The sequence below is a fragment of the Salvelinus fontinalis genome, chromosome 17 (assembly GCF_029448725.1).
Source record: "Salvelinus fontinalis isolate EN_2023a chromosome 17, ASM2944872v1, whole genome shotgun sequence".
Lineage (NCBI taxonomy): Eukaryota > Metazoa > Chordata > Actinopteri > Salmoniformes > Salmonidae > Salvelinus > Salvelinus fontinalis.
Window position 1 is genome coordinate 24,372,364 of NC_074681.1, and position 25,297 is coordinate 24,397,660.

Sequence of the window (25,297 nt, forward strand, 5' to 3'; positions counted from 1 at the left end):
TTATTCAGCCTTCGCTCTCCACAACACAGTAATTAGTACAGCCTTGAGTAAAAAAAATAATACGTTTTTCTACCTGAGACTTGTAAGTCCTTTGCTTCCTGATGGCCACCTCGTTGCGGAGGACAGTTCCGTTGTACTCGATCACCATGGTGTGTTTCTCTATGTCCCTGGATGCATATAGACCCAGGCCCTGTGGACACAGCAACCAGAAAGTTTGTCCACGTCCAACAGTAAGTCACCTTACTCTCGTGCTGTCATACTTCAGTGTCATATTCACTCTGATACTTTAGAAGGGGAATGCTACAGAGCTGAACATAGAAGATCATGTCCAGTAGACCCACCTGGATCTTGGAGGCAGCGAGGTAGACGTTGGCCCTCCACTCACTTTTCATCCAGCGGTACTGCGACGACCTGTGGTGCACCATGGGTGGCTTGGTATGGGGTACACCACCCTCCCCCTGGGCTGTGTTCTGACACCTGGAGGAGGTATTGGTGGTGCTGGATACCGGCTGGGGCCTAAGAGTGTGTGTGTGTGGAGGAGGGTATAGTACAATTAACAAAACAAGTACAAAACAAAGCCTACATATTGTTATAGCAAGATAACTTGTGCTAAACCAAAGTACATTAAATCCACAGATTAAATTGTGGTGGAAATTCCTCAATACCTAATGACAACGGCGGTGGATGGGGAGCTGGTTTTGGGCATGGCCCGGGCACTGCCGGAGGGGTTAAAGATCAGGGGCAGCTCCATCAGAGGGTTACGGCCGTAACGGAAGGTATACCTGTCACATGCCTCTATCCCTGGGAGCTGGAACACAACCAACAGCACAGGGAAATGAGACTGGAACACTCCTCACTTCAGTGTCTACAATACAGTATGGTGTGGGTATTTTAAGAGTTGTTTACCTGAATAGGCAGCTAAAGACACCCACAGCGTCATTTGAACATTGATCATTTAATCTAAATCGTTTTAATATAACATAACTAAAAACAGATACAAACCGATTCAGTGATCTTGGTAACTGCAGAGACGGTGAGCCCAAACAGGTCCTCTCCTTTCAGATAGACAGGGAAGAGTTTCAAAGTTCCTATTTCAGTTCTCCTGTCAGCCACCGGACCCAGGACCTTATCCCACACTCCTGATGGACAGACAGGAAACAGCAGGGTCATAGATTATATATACTATAGGGACTCCTACGGAACACATTTATTGTAGTAAAAGAGAATCTGAAAGGCAAAATGAACTAGAAACAAGCCTAGTCTAAGCTAACCCAGATACATAAACGGCAGAGGCTACAGCCCAAACAAGGCTAACTAAGCATGTAATAAAACCAATCTAGCTAGCCCACCTTTACTAGACAAGCCTAATCTAAAGCCTAGCCTAAAACAAATCCATCCCAGCCCACCTTTGGCGGTGGAGTCAGTGAGGACCAGGTCCTTGTATCCCTGCTCGACGACGCGGATGCTGAACTCCGGCTGCTCTTCCCTCTCCTCTACGGAGCACAGGTAGCGGCAGCGACGGTTGCCATGGCGCATGCTCCAGTAGATGCGGCAGGCCTCGTAGCCCACGGGGAAGATGGCTGTGGCCGAGTGGAAGGCGGCCATCTGGGACGGGTTGATCTGACCCACGGCATAGAGCACCAGGCTGCCCACTCTGAAGGTGTAGCCCAGCTCGGGCTGCTGTACGGCGCTGGCCATCTGCCTCACCTCGTCCCTCTGGATGTAGACGCGGCGGAACACAGCGAAGCAGCGCAGCTCGTGCTCCAGGACGTGGCCAGAGCCACCGTGGGCGGAGCCTCTGGGTCGGTGGGCGTGGCACAGCATGGTCTTGTCCTTGAAGAAGATGCAGTGTGCTTGCAGCGCGCAGGTGAAGTGGTAGACGTTGGTGCAGCGCAGGCGGTGGCAGCCGCTGGTGGCGCCCATCTGCTGGCAGAAGGCACAGCGGACCGCCGAACCCCGCCTCAGCGCCAGCTCTACATTGATCAGAGCGCCTGACTGCGTCTCATACACCTATACAACAATACAACATTAATAATAGATATACAACACAACAGAACTTTAATAAAAGAAGGGGCATGATTGTAGTGGATGGTAGTAATGATCTGAAACCAGCAGCCCACCTCTCTATCCTCTGGGCTACCTACCTCGGTGGACCACAGGGCACAGTTGAGGTGCACCCACACGTCCAGGTCCAAGCTGAGGAGTCGGGCAGGGCCGTCGGTGACCCCGTCCCCCAGCTGGTGACAGAAGCAGCAGCGGCGCTGGTCCCTGAGACTGGCCCCGGGGCGGAGAGACGCTCCCAGCTTCCTCAGCAGCTCGTCTATCTGGTCCTCGTCAGGGAGCTGGGAGCTTCCTCTGGGCACCACCACCTGCACTGACCACTTCCTCCAGTGGAGACCCTTGTGTCTCTTCCCCTGGTGCCAGCCCTCCTGTTGAGCCCTGGGGCCCCGCGCCTTCAGCTTCACCGTCACTTTGATGGTGTCTGACTTGGCCTCTGTCTTAGGGGTCTTAGGGGTGTCACTGGCTGGGGGGAAGGGGATGGGTGAGGTGGAGGGAGGGGACTGCTTGAGCTGGAGCTGGGCCAGACAGTGGACATCCAGAGAGGACATGTTGTTGCTGTATTGGTGTTGTGTTTTCGACAGGCTCTCTTTCTGGTCCGAGTCTGGAGACAGGAGGGCTACCGTGTCCTGCAGAAGACAATAATGTAATGATGACCTACCTGCACATTTCAATTCATTCATTCATTCTAGGCACAGCTTTGAAGAGGCACGAAGAGGATTCAACACAGCTTTGACTTGACATATTATGCAATCTTCAACACCTTTACATGCCTTTGATTCTTGTGCACACCAAAGTGCCTCATGTATTTGAATTGGTAGGTATTGGTAGGACATTCTTAGTAGGACAAACCTTGGAGTCTGTAGTGGTTCTGGCCTGCGAGGAGGAGGAAGAGGAGGACGAGGAGGAAGCAGAGTAGAGGAGGAAGCAGCTGTGGCTGCAGAAGACCAAGTTCCCTTCGGAACGCAACAATCCTTCTTGTTCCTGAAGAAGAGGAGGGAAGCCAGGCATGTTAGGAGATGTAGCGAGGGAGCTCAATGAGATATCAAAGGCCAAATCGATGCCCATACAGAAACCTTCATCAATGCTAAAATGGTTTATTCAATAATCAAACAGCTCCAATATTCAAATGAATCAGGGTTTAACCATTTGTGAACTTCCCAGACTTCAGTCGGAGGGCATGCTACCGCTTAACCCACTAATTGCACCGATATGGATTTCACTCCAATGGGGGGGATTAGCATAATTAGAGGCTCTATAGTACGTGTGTGTACGGACATGTACGGATGTGGGTGTGTGTCTGTGTGCATGCATGCTCTTGTGTGTGTGTGTGTGTGTGTGTGTGTGTGTGTGTGTGTGTGTGTGCACCCCCAAAGGCATAATGTGGATTAATCCTTCATCTGAAGTGAGGTCTGAGCCTCTGGTCATGACCCGTCTGTACTCTCCTGCCTCCTGGAGAAACAGACTAAAAACAGTAATCCACGGCTGACTGGAGAGAAGGGCTTTTACTGGGTTGGTTGGTTGGCCAAGAAGATAGTAAATCAACCCATTTAGATCATGGCTTGGTTGGGCAACATCACAACAAAGTAATTGATCAATCTGTTTTGACAGAACATGTGGACTATTTGATAGATATAGACACGACTATCTAACATGGGCCGCAAGATCAAAATATCAACGTATCGCTAAGTGTTGACCTATAGATAACAATCTTTGTAATGTATGAGTTCAGCCTGATAAACATGTAGTAATTGACTACATGAAAGCTCTGGCGGTACGTTACCTGTTTGTGTACTGGAAGGTCTTTGATGGACTTGCGGACTCCATTTCCCAGCACCACCACCTTACAGTGGCAGCACCACTGGGGCTTGGAGCCTGGGCTGCCGGAGGTCTTCTGATGAGGGCCTCTGAGTGCAGCTGGACCTGAAACACACAGAAAGCTTTTTGTGACACAGCTCCTACAACTATGGTATATGCATAACAGGCCAGTGCAGTACTGCTGCTAGGTTTATTACTTCAAATAAATGAGTGGAGCTCTGCTGCAATCTTGTTTTGGACCAAATAACCATTTCAAACGCCTGATTTTTACAACGTTTTAAAGGCAGTTCTTGTCCCACTCTGGAACTTCAATATGTCCGTAGAGTATATTATGTTAAACAATATATTGACAAATTAGCTAAATCAAAAATGGTATATTTTCAAAATGAATGTTTATATTTTTCAATATTCATAAATGTATGTAAGAAATGTGCTATTGGCATCAAAATACTACTCATGTCACAGAGAAAGTGGTAAAGCTTCATATGACACCAAATTTTGTTTTGTAGCACGTACAGATTAACTAAACATTGTGTCACAAATATTCTAACTTCAATTCACTATTTCTCAATTATGCTTTAAGATCCAAATGTCAAATATATGTCAACAATCCTTCCTCCTAAGGACCCTTCTATGGTTTAGATTTAGTGAAAATCATAGTCTTATTTTTGGTTCTAGTTTTGCGAGGACCATAGCTGGCCATGATGCAATTGTCTTAGAACAACAGGAAATCGGTTTAAAGATAAAAACCTCCTTGTTATCAGACCCCATGACAATTAACACTAGATTATTGAGAGCAATATCCTATATCTTTACCCCACTGATGAGGTGTTCACTTAATCATTTATCTGGCTGTTTGTGGTATATGGGTCCAGGCTAACTGACCACATTCATTAGGCCTGTGGTCTTACACTTTGACAGCAGCGATAAGCAGGTGTGTGTGTGTGTGTACGAGTGAGGTCGGGCACAGGAAGGAGGAATACTCAGATTCATTAGTTGTGTGTATCGCTGTGTGATCAATACGTATCCCCATCATTACCTGGTGGGCCAGACACACACAGCCTTTAGACCCCTGACAGAAGGATAATGATTCGCTGGCCGAAGAAACAGACCATTTGTAAACATTGTTAAAAGGGGCTAATTATGAAAATGGACAACGAGGGGGGAAACAATGACGAGGATTGTAAATGTTTCTTGTAGGCCGGATTATATTGTTGTGCATGTTTTAAATCTGATGTCGTATTGATTGCAAAATCAACTGTCTTAATGGGCAATTATATATATTCTGTTGCCATGCACATTTCTAAAAGGTACTGTGGTGTCATGCTTGAAGACAGACATGATTCATTTCAGAAAAGTAAGTTGGAAAACTAACAAACAGGTTTGGATGGACATGAATTTCAGCAGTGTCTCATTTCAAGACAAGCACACAAGAGCAGCAACATCTCCCTTCTTATGTCTGTATTTCGACATAAGGGGGCGATAAGGTGCAGGGATGTAGCCCAGTCTCTCACCTGGTCCATCAGGATGGAAGCGGATGTGCTGCTGTGGATGTCCCTGCTGCTGTTGCATCATCATCCTCTGTTGTGGTCCTTCTCCCCCAGGCCTGATGAGCTGGCCTGGGGCTCCGTGAGGGTGAGGGCCCCCCATGTCCCCAGCACCAGCACGGCCCGGATACATCATGGGGGCCCCCGGCCGGTGCACCAGGCCTCCTTGGGGGCCCACCCTCAGGCCGCTGAGCATGGCCAGGGGCCCCCTGTCTGGGCCCGGGGTGCTGCTCACCTCATAGCTGCTGGGGATCTTCACACACAGCAGTTCTGAGATGGCAGCTACCACACCTGTGATGTTCTGAGAACAAAAACACAACATTAAAATGTATGTTGTAGATATTGCCAATCAAGCCACCGGCACATGCACAGTACAGAGAGAGCAAAGAATTGGCTTCAGCTCCTACAAATAAGCCTGGTGATGTTTTAATCCTCACATATTCGACCAGTAGTGAAATGACTGAGGTGAATTGTTTTTGGGAAAAAGGGTAATAAGCGACCAACAATAACCAACAAACATTAAAAAAGGACCTAGACCATTTCCTCCCTGCTGATTTTCTATGAAAGCAGGGGAAAGTGAAGCCAAAAGAACAGAAATACTCACCTCAGCAGCCGCTGGTCTCAGGGTGATGGCTACAGACACCAGGCCTGGTTTAATGTCGTTAGACGGCGGGCCAAAATGCGAGCCAAAGAACATCCCATTGGGCTCAGTCTTGAGCTCAGTCTTCAGCCTAACCTCTGATCCTACAGGAAGAGCAATAGAGACATTAGGAATAATATTTTAAAGGAGGATTCATTAATACTTACTGCTTTCATTGATAGTGTAAAGCAGTTTGTGACAGTGTTGATATAAAGGGCTTTATAAATATCATTTGATTGATGTTGATGTGCCGATATTAGTGAGAAAGGCACATCTCTGTTTACAGTTGATCATTTATTACCAGTTTAAACAAATTACCAAGGCTGTGTATATTCATATTAATTAATGGTAACACCTTATTTTAACGGTCCGTAGTAAACCATTTATTAATCATTACTCCCACATTTATAACCCATTTACAGTTCGCCATAATGGCACGGAGGGGATGGCTGCCGTTTTACGGGCTCTGAATCAACTGTGCTATTTTGTGTGTTTATTGGCTAACGAGCAATCACTGGAGAATAAACTGGACGATCTCCGTTCAAGACTATCCTACCAACTGGACATTTAAAAACTGTCATATCTTATGTTTCACCCAGTCGTGGCTGAACGACGACACGGATAATATACAGTTGGATAGGTTTTCCGTGCATCGACAGGACAGAACAGCAACATCTGGTAAGACGAGGGGTGGGTGTGTGTGTCTATCTGTCAATAACAGCTGGTGCGCAATGTCTAATATTAAGGAAGTCTTGAGGTATTGCTCGCCTGCGTTAGAGTACCTAATGATAAGCTGTAGACCACACTTTCTACCAAGAGAGAGTCGTGATCTATATTTTTCCGTAGCCGTCTATTTACCACCACAAACCGACGCTGGCACTAAGACCGCACTCAATGAGCTGTATAAGGCCATAAGCAAACAAGAAAACGCAAATTCAGAAGCAGCGCCACTAGTGGCCGGGGACTTTAATGTACGCAAACTTAAATCTGTGTTACCTCATTTCTACCAGCATGTCACATGTGCAACCAGAGGGAAAAAAACTCTGGACCACCTTTACTCCACACAGAGGCGTACAAAGCTCTCCCTCACCCTCCATTTGGCAAATCTGACCATAATTCTATCCTCCTGATTCCTGCTTACGAGCAAAAACTAAAGTAGGAAGTATCAGTGACTTGCTCAATACGGAAGTGGTCAGATGACGTGGATGCTGCGCTACAGGACAGTTTTGCTTGCACAGACTGGAATATGTTCCGGGATTCATCCAATGGCATTGAGGATTATACCACCTCAGTCACCGGCATCAATCCAAAAGTGCATCGACGACATCATCCCCACAGTGACCATACGTACATATTCCAATCAGAAGCCAAGGATTACAGGCAACATCTGCACCGAGCCAAAGGCTAGAGCTGCCGCTTTCAAGGAGCGGGACACTAATCCGTACACTTATAAGAAATCCCGGTATCAAACAAGCAAAGCGTCAACACCTACTACACCGGCTCTGATGCTCGTCGGATGTGGCAGGGCTTGCAAACTATTATGGACTACAAAGAGAAACACAGCCGTGAGCTGCCCAGTGATACGAGCCTACCGGACGAGCTAAATGCCTTTTATCCTCGCTTCGAGGCAAGCAACAAGCACCAGCTGTTCCGGACGACAGTGTGATCACGCATGCGCAGACCAACTGGCAAGTGTCTTCACTGACATTTTCAACCTCTCCTTGACCGAGTCTGTAATGCCTACATGTTTCAAGCAGACCACCATAGTCCCTGTGCCCAAGAAAGCGATGGTAACCTGCCTAAATGACTGCCGCCCCGTAGCACTCACGTCGGTAGCCATGAAGTGCTTTGAAAGTCTGGTCATGGCTCACATCAACACCATCACCCCGGAAACCCTAGACCCACTCCAATTCGCATACCACCCAAAAGATCCACAGATGACAATCTCAATCGCACTCCACACTGCCGTTTCCAACCTGGACAAAATGAACACCTATGTGAGAATGCTGTTCATTGACTACAGCTCAGCGTTCAACACCATAGTGCCCACAAAGCTCATCACTAAGCTAAGGACCCTGGGACTAAACACCTCCCTCTGCAACTGGATCCTGAACTTCCTGACAAGCCACCCCCAGGTGGTAAGGGTAGGCAACAATACATCTGCCACGCTGATCCTCAACACGGGGGCCCCTCAGGGGTATGTGCTTAGTCCCCTCCTGCTCACCTAAGACTGCGTGGCCAAGCACGACTCATTAAGTTTGCTGACAACACAATAGTGGTAGGCCTGATCAAAGACAACAATGAGACAGCCTATAGGGTGGAGTTCAGAGACCTGTCAGTGTGGTCCCCAGGACAACAACCTCTCCTTCAACGTGAGGAAGACAAAGGAGCTGATCGTGGACGACAGGAAAAGGAGGGCCGAACACGCCCCCATTCACATCGACGGGGTGGTAGTGGAGCGGGTCGAGAGTGTCAAGTTTCTTGGTGTCCACATCACCAACAAACTATCATGGAGAAAAACACACCAAGACAGTCATGAAGAGGGCACGACAACACCTTTTCCCCCTCAGGAGACTGAAAAGATTCGGCATGGGTCCCCAGATCCTCAAAGGTCTACAGCTGCACCATCGAGAGCATCCTGACCGTAAGGCGCTACAGAGGGTAGTGCGTACAGCCCAGTACATCACTGGGGCCGAGCTTCCTGCCATCAGAGGAAGGCCCAAAAAATTGTCAGAGACTCCAGTCACCCAAGTCATAGACTGTTCTCTCTGCTACCGCACGGCAAGCGGTACCGGAGCGCCAAGTCTAGGTCCAAAAGGTTCCTTAACAGCTTCTACCCCCAAAGCATAAGACTGCTGAACAATTAATGAAATGGCCACCCGGACTATGTACATTGACAACCCCCCCTTTGTTTTTACACTGCTGCTACTCGCTGTTTATTATCTATGCATAGTCACTTTAGCTCTAAATTACCTTGACTAACCTGTACCCCCACACATTGACTTGGTACCCACTGCATATAGCATCGTTATTGTTATTTTTTTACTTTAGATTGTTTAGTATATATTTTCTTAACTCTATTTCTTGAACTTCATTGTTGGTTAAGGGCTTGTAAGTAAACATTTCACGGTAAGGATGACACCTGTTGTATTCGTGCATGTGACAAATAAAATGTGATTCGATCATAAAGTAATTTCGCAGTCCGTAATCTAGTGAGCAGTATTGAACCCTAATCCTAAATGGTGTGCAATCTTTTTGTAAATGGCTTATAAACGGTTTATTATGTTAAAATAAAGTGTAACCTTATTTATTTACCTTTCCCCCAGGGTGTGGGGAGCATGGGAAGGACGGGGGAAAGGGGCTCCTCCTTCACCAATGACAGGTCTGGGTAACGGCTCATCTCCATGCCGAACACACTTTCTGGGGACGAGGAGGGGACAAAACTATCTGGTGTGTCCCGGTCCTTACAATGCTCCTGTCCAAGCCTGTTACTGTGACAGAGAGGGAGGGGGTTGAGAGAAACATTAGTTAACATTAGTATGTATCAAAACAACAATGTTGGTCAACCTATTTTTCACAAAAAATAACATTGCATATCGCAGGCTTCCCTAAACTGAGTACATTGTGTTGAGATTGTTTTGGAGTCTGTGAAAGATTGTATGGTATATCTACAGCCTAGTCTGAGTACATACAGGAAAATAACTGTTTTTAGACAAATAGGCTATTTTCACACAAATATAATTGCCTTCACAACTGTAAATTGTCTAGATCAGGCTTCCCTAAGCTAAGAACATTGTGTAGAAATTGTTGTTGAGTCTGAAAGCTTGAATCATATACAGTAAGCCCCAAAAGTATTGGGACAGTGGATGCTACCATGATTATGGATAATCCTGAAATAATCGCGAATAATGAGTGATAAATTAGTCTTAAATATCATACCCCCCCAAAATGTTAACCTCCCATGTTATTGTAATGGTGAGAGGTTAGCCTGTCTTGGGGGTATGATATTTGTGCGTCTAACTTTCTCAATCATTATTCAAGATTCATTCAGGACTATCTGTAATCATGATAGCATCAACATTCATGTAAGTGTTTAAAAACATATTGAGTGGCGCAGTGGTCCAAGGCACTGCATGTCAGTGCTACAGGCATCACTACAGGCCCTGGTTTGATTCCAGGCTGTATCACAACAGGCCGTGATTGGGAGTCCCATAGGGCGGCACACAATTGGCCCAGCATCGTCCGGGTTAGGGTTTGGCCAGGGTAGGCTGTCATTGTAAATAAGAATTTGTTCTTAACTGACTTGCCTAGTTAAATAAAGGTTAAAAACATAAATAAAATTACAAGGTAATCATTGCGTGCTAGGAATATGGAACTGCTAGGAATATGCACTTTAACCTAATTTCAAATCCAAAGTGTTGGAGTAGAGAGCCAAAACAACAACAAAAATGTCACTGTCCCAATACTTGGAGCTCACTACATGTATCTACAGCCTAGTCCGAATACCCAGATCAAGGAAAATGCATGTTTTTAGACAAATATTAGTATACAAAGTTTCCACTGCACTGTCTATGAAGTGCAATTCAAATGTATCTTTGTCCCAGTAGGGAAAATGATTGTGCGGCCAAGTATTTACAGAATACACTGTAATCACAATGACAGGTTTAGAAAGTAATACGGCATCTTTAAGTAAAGCATAACCAAAGACATCACTCCTAATTAGGATTGCAAAATTCTGGTAATTTTGCTGAAATTACCAGATTTTACAGAAACCCTGGTAGGAGGATTCCGGATTTTCTGCTAATTCCCTATTGATTCCGGGAATCTTGAGAGAGTGATTTCTGGAAAACCTGGGAATTTGGGGGAAATTACTTTAATTTGCAACCATACTCCTATAATTGCCCTGTTATGGGGAGCAGAAGCCTTACTTACCTGAGTTCCTCCTGGTTGTTGTGAGGGGGCGTGGGGAGGGAGGCTGGCACGTCCACAGTTTTAGGTCCCTGAGCGATGGCTCGGGCCAGCAGGTTCTCCTCGGTCCTGAATGGGACGTGGAGCGGCTTGGAGACCAGATTTTTGGACCCTACATAGAAGAGGAACATATGAATGAGACATTAAGATTGGTCCTAACAGCATGACACTACAGTTGGAAATCGTTGCAAAAACTTTCATGGCCATTTTCTCAATAGGGGTTGGGGAAAGGTTATGAACTTTCAAAACAGCATAACCTTCTCAACACATTTCAGAATGCTGTGTATGATACATTATTTTGAGGTTAAAAAAAACTGCTTCAGATATTCAGCAAGCTGGAACTAATCTACCAATAACCCCTGGTCACCCGTGACCTCTGAACCCTCCCCAGTGCTCACCCATGGCAGCAGCTTTGCTGGCTAGCTCCTCTGTTGTGGCAAAGCCGTTGATCATCTTCTGTCGGTTTACAGGTGGAGGAGTCGGAGGGAGTGAAGCCGGCGGGGTGGGGGGGTTGCTCAGATTGTTCTGCTTTGAAGAGACAAGCCAAGGAATACATGTCACCATACTACAACAGGGGATATATAATATTATATCATAGTAGTCTCTTGCTACCACAAATCACTGCTTCAAAGGCACCAAAGGCATCATTCAACTTCATCTTAATTAAAGTGTCTTGTGCCTGGGGCTGGTCTAGTGGGTAGTGCCAGCACCTTCTGCGCATACAGTATGCAGTACATGTTTGCGTGGGATCCCTCCATCTCTCCCTAGCTCATTCAAAGTCTGTCTCTTTTTAAATAAATAATATAAGATGAGTAGGATTTTTTTTTTAAAGAACAAAATAAACTCCGGTTGGAGGTGAGGCCTCACCTTGTAGGTGAGCTGGGAGTAGTAGTCAGAGACTCCGTCCAGAGAGCCGCTGCCAAATGTCCCAGACAGGAGGTTCTCACCGTTCAGCTGGCCGCTGCCGTAAGGGGCAAAGTGGGAAAAGTTCACCCCTATCAGGGGCTCCATGAGGGGCAGGAGGGACAGCTGCTGTAGAACGAGAGAGAGGAAGGGAGATGGAGAGAAACAGAGTGGAGGTTACGCATATTTATTTATCTATTTAACCCTTTAATATTTGACCAGAGAATGTGACAACATTCTTATTTCCAGTAATGACCTAGGGAAGAGTTACAGCCAGGGGAGAAGAAAGGCCAGAGGTTTAATGCGCTAATGATGATAGAACTATATGTGAAGTGAGAGGAATGTTCTTTGGTGGTGTAAAACTGCCTGCCAACTTCCATAATTACCTCAGATATAGAGTGAGCTCCAAAAGTATTGGGACAGTGAATCTTTTTGTTGTAGTTTTGACCCTGTACTCCAGTACTTTGGATTTGAAATGATACAATGATTATGATGTTAAAGTGCAGACTGTCAACTTACATTTTAGGGTATTTTAATCCATATCGTGTGAACCATTTTGAAATTAGAGTACTTTTTGTACAAGTCTCCCATTTTGGGGACCAAAAGTGGGACAAATTCACATTAAAGTTTAGTATTTGGTCTCATATTCCTACAGTAGCACGCAATAGATTACATCAAGCTTTTGACTTAACAAACTTGGGTTCATTTGTTGTTTGTTTTGGTTGTGTTTCAGATTATTTTGTGCCCAATAGAAATGAATGGTAAATAATGTATTGTGTCATTTTGGAGTTATATTGTAAATAAGAATTGAATATGTTTCTAAACACATCTATATTAATGTGGATGCCACCACGATTATGGATAGTCCTGAATGAATCAATCGTGAATAATGATGAGTGAGAAAGTTAGACGCGCAAATATCACACCCCCAAGACATGCTAACCTTTTACCATTACGATAACAAATGAGGTTAGCATTTGGGAGGGGGTACGATCTTATTGCGTCTGTAACTTTCTCACTCCTCATTATTCACAATTAATTAAGGAATACAGTACCAGTCAATAGTTTGGACACACCAACTCATTCCAGGGTTTTTCTTGAATTTTCAATATTTTCTACATTGTAGAATAATAGTGAAGATATCAACACTATGAAATAACACATATGGAATCATGTATTAACCAAAAAAAGTGTTCATCAAATCAAAATATATTTTATATTTGAGATTCTTCAAAGTTGCCACCCTTTGCTTTGATACAGTTTTGCACACTCTTGGCATTCTCTTAACCAGCTTCATGAGGTAGTCACCTGGAATTCTTATTTAGAATAAAATTGGGCACAAAATAATCTAAAACACAACCAAAACAAATAGCAAATGCATCCAACAAGTGTGTAGAGTCCCAAGATTGATGTAATCATTGTGTGCTAGGAATATGGGACCAAATACTAAACTTTTAACTGCTTTAATACACAAGTGAATTTGTCGCAATAATTTTGGTCGCCTGAAATGGGGGGACAATGTACAAAAAGTGCTGTAATATCTAAACGGTTCACAAGATATGGATGAAAATACCCTCAACTTATACCTGACAGTTTGCACGTTAACCTCAGTCATTGCATCATTTCAAATCCAATGCTGGAGTACAGAGCCAAAACAACAAAACATTTGTCACTGTCCCAATTTGGAGCTCACTGTATGAACACAAATAGCACCAAGTCAATTAACATGCCTGGGTTATTATTCACATCTTTAACTCCACTGTGGCGGCTATGTGTTTAGTGAAAGTCTGTGGGTAACTTATCCTTGTTTATTGATTACAGCGATTACTGGGTATTTCAAATTGAAGCGTGTTTGGAAAGTCTAGATTTTCCATTCAATTCATTTTCTACACTTATCCTTCCCAAATAGGAAGGAAACGAAGACAGCAATTACTTATCAAAATTACAGTAATTTAAACTTCAACAAAACAGCACGTAAATTGTAATAAAAGAGCTGGTTGACTGTTTCATAATAACCTTTGGTGAGAAAAACAATATTATTTATGTCTCATTTATCAATGATATGCAGACAGTATGGTGTAGCAGTACCCAGTGGGCTAGGATACCATTTGTTTCAATTTACATCATTTTTATATGGTCCCCCTGCCCTCCAGGAGACCATATCGTGGCTCCATGCCATCAAACTGAATACTGGTATGCAATCAAACTGTGTAGTTTCTATCGCAATTAACTAAAGCCATTTATGAAGTGATGCGGCTGCATACAGATTTAATCAATGAAGAGCACCATGGGGGGGGGGGGGGTTATAATATGTCCCATTCTTCTCCATAATAACCACCAGTAATGGCTGGGTGTATAACTGTCAAACCTAGCAGCTTCATTTGCTAGTCCATTAACACAGCAGTAATGTGGCTATGATGCATGTAATGGTATCAGCATACACACACCCGGGGCACCGTCCTAGGATAATCCTATCTGTAATTAGCTAGCTCTGTGGTCGATGCATCACAGCGCTGTTAAAGACAGAGCTGTGGAAGGAAACATCTCTGAAGGGATCATTTAGCTCCCCTTAATGTGAGATGAGTAAATGGAACATGCTGAATGTGGCCTATTGGTGTAAGAAGAAGTCTAGTCTCTGACGTGTGTGTAGAGTATCAACAGCTTTCAGTTTATTTGTCACGTGCGCCGAATACAACAGGTGTAGATCTTACAGTGAAATGCTTACTTATAGGCCCTAACCAACAGCGTCATTTTTAAGTAAAACAAAGGTATTAAGTGAACAATAGATAAATAAGGAAATAAAAAACAACAGTAAAAAGACAGTGAATAATAACAGTAGCGAGGCTATATACAGGCACCGGTTAGTCGGGCTAATCGAGGTAGTATGTATATGTAGGTATGGTTAAAGTGACTATGCCTATATCATTGGCTTCTTGTCTGTGGTGGACTGCACAGTCCCTAGTGTTATGTGATGTTTAAGTCTACTCCCTACCTGTTTGAGCTGGGTCATTAGTGTATCAGTGCTGGAGTGCACCAGTTGCTTCTCCTCCCCTTCTTTCTTCCTCTTCTTGTAACGAGAGGCGGGCCTCTCTCCTCCTTTGGGGTTCCTCTTGTTCCTGCCTTTCCTTTTCTCCTGTCCTGTGAGCAGTGGTCCTGGGAACTCTGGGAGGCCAGAGAGCTGTCCGTCTGAGTACGCCTGGGAGAAGGTAGATGAGTACTTTGTCAATTGTCATAGACACTGGTAAGAAAGCAGTGTTTCGTTTATCGGTAATCACAAAAATATAAAATTATCTATATAAAAAAAACATGACACCACGCTGTTCATAAATAACTTTTACAATTCACAACTCTTAAGCCTTTTGGGTATTTCTGCCAACACCACCATTATTTTTAGCAGGAGAAGATCTGAGAGACCATTTCATGAATCATGACTCAGCCTAAAATACTGCCTCCTACTATGACTCACAGCAGTTTGTCACAGGCAGCAACCCATTGGACTGATTCACTGAACAAGACTCAGAGCCTATTTGGCTTGGCTGTGACTCACACTGACTGCTCACCTACCTACATAGCAAGCTAGCGGTCACTGTGACTCAATGGAGGCTGGTGGAGGGAAAAATCGGAGGATAGACTCATTGTAATGAATGGAACTGGATCGTTCCATTTATTCCATCCCAACTGTTACAATGAGCCTTCACCAACCTCCACTGCCATGCCTCATCTACCAGACCGACTCACCCCGTTGCTGTCCATGGAGCTCTGCCTTAGCAGCAGGGCCTTGCAGTCTGCATCCGCCTCCTCTTCCTCAGACCTCAGGCTCTTGTCTGACCGTTGGTGGGGAAGCCCTGGTCCATTAAGAGGCGTCTGCCTGTTCTTCAACAGGTGTTTGAGGAGCTCGTTGTTACCCCCAGATTCCCCTTTTGCTCCCCCGCCGTGGGAGGGGCTCTGTACTGCAGCTCCACCTTCCTCCTTCACCGTGCCCATCCCTGAGCCCATGTGCGAGGAGGTGCCATCTCTGGGTCCGTGGCACTCGGTGCTCTCAGTCTGCTCCAGCTTGATGTTGCTGAGGATGCGCTCCTGCTCCAGAGCTTGGGCCCTGGCTAGGGAGATGTCTGATGGGAGGCTACCCATCCCTACAGGCTGTCCAGCACCACCCAGCCCTCCAGAGAGCTGCCTCTCCAGCTCTGAGTGGCTATGGCTGGGGGTAGAGGTGGAGGAGCCAAGTAAGGGGGACCTGGAAAGGTCTTGGTCCCCGAAGAGGTGAGCGTTGTTCCTGGTGGGTGTGGAGGATGTGTCTGACCGGCAGGGCGTCAGAGGGGCAGTCAGGTCAGAGCGCGGCGTGGACGGCGTTTTCACAGAATCTGCATCGTCATTGTCTTTCTTCTTCTTCCTGTTTCTTTTCTTCTTGCCATTCTCATCCGGGATGATGTTGGAGTAGAGCTGGATCAGAGACTGACCCGAGCCGGGGAAGTTGGAAGGCAGGGGCGTGGTGGAGTTGCCGCCCCCAACTGGAGGGCCTTCTCCGGGCATCTGTGGCATCGCGCCTGGGCCGCTGAACCTCCGGGGTCTGGGTGGACCCTGGGTGAAGTTACCCTGTAGTACCATGTTATCAGGCCCAAAACCAGGTCCCGTGTCCTGAGGAATCATCCCGTTACCCATTATGGCCCTCCGGTCTCCACCTTGTATGAAGGTCCCGGGAGGAGAGCCCATCCCTGGCTGCATGGGCTGCTGCAGGGGGAACATCGGTCCTAACTGCTGCATGAAGTCCTGTGGCAGCTCAGCATTGAAGAACGGCATCTGAGAGAGGGGCACCATGTTCCCCCCGTCAGGCCCCAGCATGCCTTGCTGTTCCATCTCCATGCGTTGTTTTATGGCGCGCTGACGTTCTACTTCCTGCATTAGTTGGACCCTCTGCCTCTCCTGCTGCTCTCTCAGCCTCTCCCGACGCTCTCTCTCCTGGAAGCCCTCACTGAACGGGTTGTTGTCGTCAAACTTCAAACCAGAGCCCTGTGGGGGTTTGACCCCGCTGGGTTGAGGCTGAGGCTGGTTTTCCATGGGCATCTGCTGGGGCATTTGGGGAGGAATCTGCTGGGGCATTTGGGGAGGCATCTGCTGGGGCATTTGGGGTGGCATCTGCTGGGGCATTTGGGGAGGCATATGCTGGGGCATTTGGGGAGGCATCTGCTGGGGCATCTGTGGGGGCTGCTGAGGCAGGTTGCCCATGGGCAGTTGAGGCTGCTGAGCTGGGTTTCCCATGGGAACCTGAGGGGGCATATTGGGTCCGCCCATGGGCATGGGAGCTCCAGGATGCCAGCCTGCTGGTGCGTTGGGCATGGGCATTCGTGTTGGGGGGGCGTTTGGCTGGCCTGGATGGATTGGCACCTGCTGCACCATGTGGTTCATAGATGGGTGGTTCATTGGAGGCCCACTTCGTACAATGCCGGCAGGGCCGCCTTGTATTGGTGGCATCCCTGGCACTGCTGCTGGCATCACAGTGGGAGGCCTGACACTGCCACCCTGCTGCTGCTTCACACCATACTCCTCGATCAGGTCAGCATGCTCTTTCTGCTGCTTCCGGATCTGAAAGGACAAGAACCAAAAATATATATTACATAAGAACTTGGACAAACAGCTGGCAAGACAGACAATAACAATTCAACATTTGTATTAACATAATTCAATACATAATTATGACAATTACAAGGAGCCTTGAAAGGATGTTTGGTCAACTGAAGGAAAAAAAGTCAAAACTTAGTTCCAAGCAAGGGCAGTTTGAGGGTTGAATTGAGGGCATAGCCTAGTGTTAGGGTAAGACAGTGGTATAGTACTGATGAAGAAAGTGACATTAAGTACCTGCTCCAGCTGTTTCTGCACTACACCCTGCTGCTCCGTCACGTGTTTGAGCTGCTCTGCGTCCTCCTCAGGGAACTCCCTTCCAGCCTTCTTAGCCGTCCTCTGCTTGGCACACAGGGCCTTCTTGGACTTTCTGTGGGCGCCGATCTTCTCCTCCAGAAACTTCTGCTGCATCTGGAGCAGCTGCTGGGTCTCCTGGAGCCATTCCTCGTACTGAGCCCTCTGAGCATTGTCTGAGGGAAGCGACAGAGTGAGTTTTCATAGTACTTATGTGCATTAACAATATTTATTACAAAAGCATTTTGGGCTAAGCCTGATAAAGCGGAAAAATATCTGAGGGGGAGACAGAATTTTTTATTTGACAGATTTATACCATTATTGAACTATGGCTCATAAATCAAAAGGAGACATTTATTGACCACTGTGAATGTTAACAGAGGTGAACTTACTGACAAAACCTGGTCCAAAATTGGGAGGATTGGGCCTTGTCACTGAGGGTGTCAGCTTGCCATCCTGGTTTTGAAATTGACAAACAATAAATTGATGTTATAATTTGTGTTTTCCTAGTATGCTTTGTGTATGAAAGACGACTTAAAAGAGCTGACTTGGTTAAGTGTTTCAGTTACCTGTCCAGCGGCCTGTGGAGGAACAGGGGTGCTTTCAGGACATGGTGCCGCAGGACCAGCTTGAAACCTGTTTATGACAATTGGTGTCATCCCCATGTTGTTTTGAACCATGACTTTGTTGATGCCTTTCAGAGCGACCATCTTTGCTTTCATTATAGGGTCAGTGATGGCGTCAAAATCTGCAGACAAAAAAGAGTGCGGTCAGCAACTTGCCCATTACAAAAGACACAAATTCCTCTATGCATATCACTGACATTTATACTGTTTACTACTCATATCAATGTGAAAGTGAATAACTCGTTTGAACTGGCATAAAGCATTTAGCCTAAACAAAAAATGTCTAGTTACCAATGTTGGGGAAAAAAGAGTCACTAGAGGAGCGTTGTCTGATCATGGCCTGCATCTGCCTCTGCTGCTGCTGCTCCTGCCTCTCCTGGTCCAGCAGGTCCTGTAGGAGGAGGGGCTGCTCCTCCAGCAGCAGGGGTCTGTGCCCCCCTGGCCCCGCCTGGCCCAATGTCTGGGCCAACAGGGCCTGCTGAGCCGGGGTCAACCCACTCTGGTCCATCTCAAAGGTAGACATGGATGCTTCTCCTTCTTCTTCTCCCCTGTTAGTTGGATCCCTGGTTTGAGATCCCATACTAAGTCCAGAGTTGTTCTGAGTGTCTTGGTTTGGCTGTGTCATAGAGTTACCACTGCCTTGATTGTCACAGGTGGAGTCCTCTGGTTGCTGCTTGATTAGTAAGCTAGAGAGTACTGGCGTGGAGGCAGAGAGCACTCCTGATTGTTTGTTAGTGTTTCCGTCTGCTTGTTGCTCTGTCCTCTCATTGGACGTCTGAGACAGGTTGTCTTTGTCCTCCATTTTGATCTTATACTCCGAAGGCAGGGAGGAGGCGGAGCTCTGGCGGCAGTTCACTTCCTGTTTCACATCAGCTGTCTTCTCGGCCATTCCCTCTGACTTCCCCATTCCAGACGTCAAATTGGAGAAGGAAGATGCAGCTCCGCCACAGCTAGAACTCCTCTTCTCAGACAAGGCCTTCTGGAAGTCACAGGCGTCGCTGTGGTCTTCCATGGGGTCATTAAGGTCCAGTTCCTCATTGAACAAGTCCTTCTTGACGTCGTCCAGGTCGGGGTCCGTGTACGCAATGATGTCGAACTTCCCCGACGTCAGGAAGTCGTCCAGGTGCAGGTCATTGGTCTCTAGGTCTAGGTCTTTGCCGTCTTCTTCCGGATCCAGATTTAGGTTGTCCAGATCGGCATCGACTAGGTCTTTCACCTCAACATCTTCCAGGTCTTTGACGGCCGATTCGACTGTGTCCAGTTTGTCGTCCACTCCGTCATTGTTGTTAGCCATGGAGACTCCTCCCTGACCATCACTCTTCCCAGCAGAAGGCCCAGGTATCATCATGGAAGGAGCTGACATACCCTGGGTCTTGTTCGAAGCAGGCTGGCTCATGGACCTCATTAGCTGGGCTTGCCTTGGCATGGCTCCCCCTTGCATCTGGGCCTGCTGATGCTGGTGGAGGTTCTCAATGTTGGAGGACAGCTGGCCTTGGCTCATCTGCTGGTCCCCCATTGACTCCATCATCATCCTGGGGCCTTGGTTTGGAGGCAACCGGAATTCAGGCCCTCCCATGAAACCAGGAGGCCTCTGGGGCTGGAGGTCGGGATCCATGTTGTTCCCTTGCATGCCAGAGGACCCGAAAGGGAGACGAAGCCTGCTGTCAGGGGCTCTGTGTCTCAGCTCGATGAAAGGCTGGCCCATAATGTTGTGCTGTTGCATTGGCACACCGCTAGGAGGGAAATGCTGGGGGAGCCCCATAGGGTTGCCCCCCATGGATTTGGCCATATCTACAGACATGGAGCGTCTCATCCCCGGGTGAATGTCCTGCATGGGGTGAGGGCCTCTGGGGAAGAACTCCTGGCTACCATGAGGTCCCGGCCCACCAGGTGGAAATGCAAACCTGAGCAATCGAAAGAAAAAATACATTTCAACACATATTCCAGTGCCGAGTTTCCTCCGACACATTCAATCTAGAATGACTCTGTTTTTTCGTAGACTAAGAAATTCATGAGTCATATAAAAAATAAAGTCTTATTTATTAAATCTGTAAGGACAGTAGTTCCAGTTACAAACCTTGGCCCCTGATGTCTGATATTAGGATCACCCGAGTATTGTCCTATGGGGAACTGGCTCTCATTAGGGAAAGGGCTTCGCTGGTCCCCTGGGAAGGGTCCAGATCCAGGGAACCTCATTGGTCCGCTCATGGGGCTCGGTCCAGGGTAAGGTGGAGGGGGCCGGCTGAACATCTCGCCCTGTTGTCCGTGGCCCTCGTGCGGCCAGGGTCGAGGTGTCCCAGGGCCAGGGGCCATGATACCAGCGCTCTCCTGGCGGATGACACTCCTCTGCTGCTGCTGCTTCAGGATCAGTTCTCGGATGCGTTGACGCTAAATAAAACAACACGAGCTGTCAGACCTCCAACTAAGATAATTCATGTTTCATGCCAGAACTCTACTGAATATTTGATTGAAAAAAAAGTGATAGAAATGTATTAGCTATTAATCACCGTGGCTTCAAGCTTGCCAAGGGATACAAATGTTTATTTAAGTGAATACTGAAACGGGTGAAATTTATCTGGAAGATAATACTTTAAATGAAGATAAGAGCAGTTTAAATAGCGTCAGTCCTCCTACCTGTTTGAGTCTCTCCTCACTGTCGGCCAGAGAAACACTCTGAACCTCCGAAGGGGTTCCAGGCATCTGGGAGGGGTTTTGCAGCTGTCCTCCAGGGTCCTGGCCTTGCTGCTCCTTCATATCTGGTCTGTCTGCTGGCTGTGGACGTGGGGTCATGGGTGTCTGCTCGTAAGGATCATGGATAGGCGTCTGGTTGGGCCGTCTGGACGGCGGCGGAGAAAATCCCTCATCGGCTATCCCACCGTGATGCTTTGGTGTCTGTGACCCAGGGTGTGGAAAGGGAGCATCTTGGAGCCTAACGCTTTGAGGAGGGGAGAAGGGATCCTGGTTCCCCATGGGACCAGGTCTCTGCCCCTGCAGTCTGCTCAGCCTGTCAGAACCCATCCCTGGCTGTGGGGTGCTTGGAGCCTGGGCGTACGGGTCATTCAGCATAGGCCTGGGGGTCTGGGAGAACATGTCACTGCTCAAAGGCCTGGGTGTTCCAGGTTGACTAGCGTAAGGATCCATGGGGGCTAGTCGCTGGCTGCCTGGGGACTTTGAGAACCTGGGGGGCCGAGGGGTTCCAGGTTGCTGTGTGTAGGGATCCATGGAGTGCCCGGGGGACATCCTCTGACCGGGGGGCTGGGGGTGTGGGTGAGGGTGGTGGAAATGGTTCATACCAGGGCGAGGGGTGTTGGGTTGCTGGGAATAAGGGTCAGATGATTGGCTGTAGTTGTCGTTTGGACGAGGAGTGCCTGGAGGTCGAGCATAGCCGGACTCAAAGAATGGTCTGTTTCCAGGAAGTTGGCTGATAAGGTCATTCATAGGTCTAGGGGTACCTGGCATCTGAGCATAGGGGTCTGATGAGGGTCCTGGGGGTTGGGCAAAGGGGTCATATGTGAAGTGGTCGGGCCTTGGAGTAGAGGGAGCATGGGCGTAAGGGTTTCGGTTGGGTAACTGTGCCATTGGGCCGGGCTGGGGGAAGGGGTGGCCCTGGGTATGGTGCTGGGCCATCCTCGTTGGACTGGTGAAGCTATCATGAGGTCGAGGGGTCAGAGGGGCCTGAGTGTAGGGGTCTCCCTGCTGAGAGAACCGGTCTGGGGGATGAGGCATTGGTCTGTTGAAGGGGTCCTGGGCCTGGGGTGGAGGCATGGGGGTCTTGAACAAAGACTGAGGGACTGAGCCCTGCTCGTTGCTCCCCGGGATGGGAGCTAACAGAGGTCTGGAGTAAGGGTCTGACAGGATCATCCTGTTCTGAGCCATTCGTTGGTAGGCCTCTTGGCGGATCATGGGTCTAGAGTAAGGGTCTCCACGCACTGGAGAGCCTATCAGGGGCCTTCCCTGGGGACCCTGGTTGACTCTGGGTGGGCACATAGGCTTTAGGAAGGGGTCAATGTCCCCAGCAACAGGCCTGGGGGTGTCAGGGGGCTTGGCATAGGGATCCATCTCCCTACTCATAGACGTGGGGGAGCCGAAAGCCTCATGAGCCGGAGACGTGAGCCTCCCTCTGTCCTGTTGCTCCATCAAAGAGGTGGGAGACTTGCCAGACTCCATGGACATCCTGCGACACGCGCTGGGCCCCAGAGTTGGAGGTCTGGGGGTCCCTACCATCTTGGCATAGGGGTCCCAGGGAGAAGAGGGTCTGGAGCTGGATGAGCCAGGGGAGAACACCTGGGGGGACTGGGGCTGAGAGGACCCCCCTGAAGGAGGGGGAGGAGGGGGCCGCAGGAACACTTTTTCAGGGGGCCCCGAGGTGGGCGTCCCTGGGAGTTGACGTTGGATGAAGCCCTCTTTCCCCCCAGTGCTGTGCTGCATGGGGGACATGCTGCCGTTGCTGCCGTGCTGGGAGGAAGGACTCTGGTTGCCGCTGTTGTTACCGTCTCCCTCCGACTGGCTGCCTGACTGCTGTTGCTGCTGCTGCAGCTGCTCATTCTTCACCTGCTCCAGCTTCTGGGTGGCTTCGATCTTGGCTTGCTGCCTGCTTTTCTGTCTCATTTGCTGTTGTAGGAACAGGATGAAAGGGCAAAACATGTTTAGTCTTTCAAATAGTAACCTGAACAAGCAATGCATGTTTGCTTAGCACCCTAAATCCCAAAAGACCAAAAAGGAGACTATTTAACTACTGTGTTTTGTTTTTTTTGGAGGGGGGAGAAGACTTCCTAAACTGCATCTGAACTGGTTGCTTCTCACACACACTAGCATACTAACCTGCCTGCACACACTATTACCTCACCTCTCTGAATACAACCTTACCTGTCTAAACTTCCACTCTTGCTCATGCTCTGACTCTTTGGGTTTCAAAGGGTCCTTAAAGAGCAAGTCTGTGTCTAGTGGTATGTTGGGGTCAAACACCTCGTCGGGAGGCTGCAGTGAGGCCGGGGGCAGCTGGGACAGCGGCAGCTGCTGCGACTGCTGCCTCTTTAGACTCTCGTTGGACATCTGAACCTTGTTGATGCGCAGAGCAGCCCGGTTGTCCCTCGCTTTTTGCTGCAGAGCAAAATCAGTCGCAGACACACACGCGTGCAGACACAAACAGAATAAATAATTTCAGTTGGTGCCATGGAAACCTACTAGTTAGTTTTTTTCAGTAGATTTTTTATCAAGTGCATGTCCTTAAAACATGGCCTCTGCCAAATAAAATTACTTCTCCTGAACGTAATTACAGGTTCTGTGTGAGGTTAACCCTGAGAACTGTGGTTCTTCTGTTAAAAAGGTCATCTGTGAATGGCTGGATTTGAAATAGCAGTGGCTATTTCAAAAAATGATTAAACACTTTTAGTCTGACTCATAAAAAAATACCAGATCAGAATCAATTATTTGGGATTCTCACATTTCCAATGGATGTCTACTGGGGACAATGTAATCTAAGCAGAAATAAAGGCATCTTACCACATACGGGGCCCTGTCTTGCGAACTTGCCTTCCTCCACAGCTTTGCAATCTGTTTGACTCTTGTAGACCAGTCTAAAGTGACAATATATTTTTTTATATTAGACAAACAACATGCTTGCAGCTCAAGAAGGACATCTGATATCATCTTCAATTCTGATACCATCTTCAATTGTAAATGAAGTCATGGTAATGGCTGGATATGCACAAAGATGTGACTGGGACACACACCTGGGAACTCATCCTTTAGGCTGGGGAAGTTGACATTGGTGTAGAGGACAGGGGCCACAGTGGCTAGTTCCCCCAGCGTCTCCTCCTTCTCCCACTTCAGTGTGCTCCTCTGGGCATTGGACATGGCCTCCGCCTCGCCCCCCTCAGCTCCAGGAAGAGGGGTGGGGCCTGGGCCACCGTGGACAGGACCTGGACCCCCCTGCCACGAACCCACTGCCTCTCTGGCCATCTGATTAAACTTCCTGTCCCTGTAGGAAGGACATAAGAACACAGATTTGAGAAATTTACAGGACCAGTCAAAAGTTTGGACACACCAAATCATTCAAGGTTTTTTCTTTCTTCTTTCCATTGTAGAATAATAGTGAAGACATCAAAACTATTAAATAATACATATGGAATCATGTAGTAACCAAAGAAGTGTAACACTAAATATATTTTATATTTGAGATTCTTCAAAGTAGCCACCCTTTGCACACTCTTGGCATTCTCTCAACCAGCTTCATGAGGTAGTCACCTGGAACGCATTTCAATTAACAGGTGTACCTTGATAAAAGTTAACTTGTGGAATATCTTTCTTCTTAATGTGTTTGAGCCGATCAGTTGTGTTGTGACAAGGTGGGGGGGTTTACAGAAGATAGCCCTATTTGGTAAAAGTCCATATTACAGCAAGAACAGCTGAAATAAGCAAAGAGAAACGACAGTCCATAATAACTTTAAGACATTAAGGTCAGTCAATGCGGAAAATTTCAAGAACTTCGAAAGTTTATTCAAGTGCAGTCGCAAAAACCATCAAGTGCTATGATGAATCTGGCTCTCATGAGGACCGCCACAGGAATGGAAGACCCAGAGTTACCTCTGCTGCAGAGGATAAGTTCATTAGAGTTAACTGCACCTCAGATTGCAGGCCAAATAAATGCATCACAGAGTTCAAGTAACAGACACATCTCAACATCAACTGTTCAGAGGAGATTGAATGAATCAGGCCTTCATGGTCGATTGCTGCAAAGAAACCACTACTAAAGGACACCAATTAGAAGAAGAGACTTGCTTGGGCTAAGAAACACGAGCAATGGACATTAGACTAGTGGAAATCTG

At 47.5% G+C, this 25,297-nt stretch overlaps 1 protein-coding gene across 6 annotated transcripts in view; it reads right to left on the minus strand.

The window, feature by feature from the left end:
- Window positions 1-25,297, minus strand: part of LOC129814018 (histone-lysine N-methyltransferase 2C-like) — a 120,024-nt gene that overhangs the window by 2,563 nt on the left and 92,164 nt on the right. For 3 of the 6 annotated variants that reach the window (XM_055866754.1, XM_055866752.1, XM_055866749.1), the window contains 25 exons: window positions 24,203-24,450; window positions 23,973-24,046; window positions 23,337-23,570; window positions 21,105-23,081; window positions 20,548-20,858; window positions 18,762-20,374; window positions 18,414-18,592; window positions 18,237-18,300; window positions 17,788-18,020; window positions 15,673-17,514; window positions 14,927-15,130; window positions 11,899-12,063; window positions 11,430-11,559; window positions 10,996-11,143; window positions 9,379-9,554; window positions 6,028-6,167; window positions 5,391-5,724; window positions 3,842-3,981; window positions 2,911-3,042; window positions 2,145-2,687; window positions 1,407-2,010; window positions 1,003-1,139; window positions 666-808; window positions 342-516; window positions 74-190 (listed from right to left, as the gene is read on the minus strand). In XM_055866754.1, the coding sequence (XP_055722729.1) occupies window positions 74-190; window positions 342-516; window positions 666-808; window positions 1,003-1,139; window positions 1,407-2,010; window positions 2,145-2,687; window positions 2,911-3,042; window positions 3,842-3,981; window positions 5,391-5,724; window positions 6,028-6,167; window positions 9,379-9,554; window positions 10,996-11,143; window positions 11,430-11,559; window positions 11,899-12,063; window positions 14,927-15,130; window positions 15,673-17,514; window positions 17,788-18,020; window positions 18,237-18,300; window positions 18,414-18,592; window positions 18,762-20,374; window positions 20,548-20,858; window positions 21,105-23,081; window positions 23,337-23,570; window positions 23,973-24,046; window positions 24,203-24,450 (10,063 nt within the window). The remainder of the gene's footprint in view (window positions 1-73; window positions 191-341; window positions 517-665; window positions 809-1,002; window positions 1,140-1,406; window positions 2,011-2,144; window positions 2,688-2,910; window positions 3,043-3,841; window positions 3,982-5,390; window positions 5,725-6,027; window positions 6,168-9,378; window positions 9,555-10,995; window positions 11,144-11,429; window positions 11,560-11,898; window positions 12,064-14,926; window positions 15,131-15,672; window positions 17,515-17,787; window positions 18,021-18,236; window positions 18,301-18,413; window positions 18,593-18,761; window positions 20,375-20,547; window positions 20,859-21,104; window positions 23,082-23,336; window positions 23,571-23,972; window positions 24,047-24,202; window positions 24,451-25,297) is intronic. The other 3 variants (XM_055866753.1, XM_055866751.1, XM_055866750.1) reach the window with 3 other exon arrangements.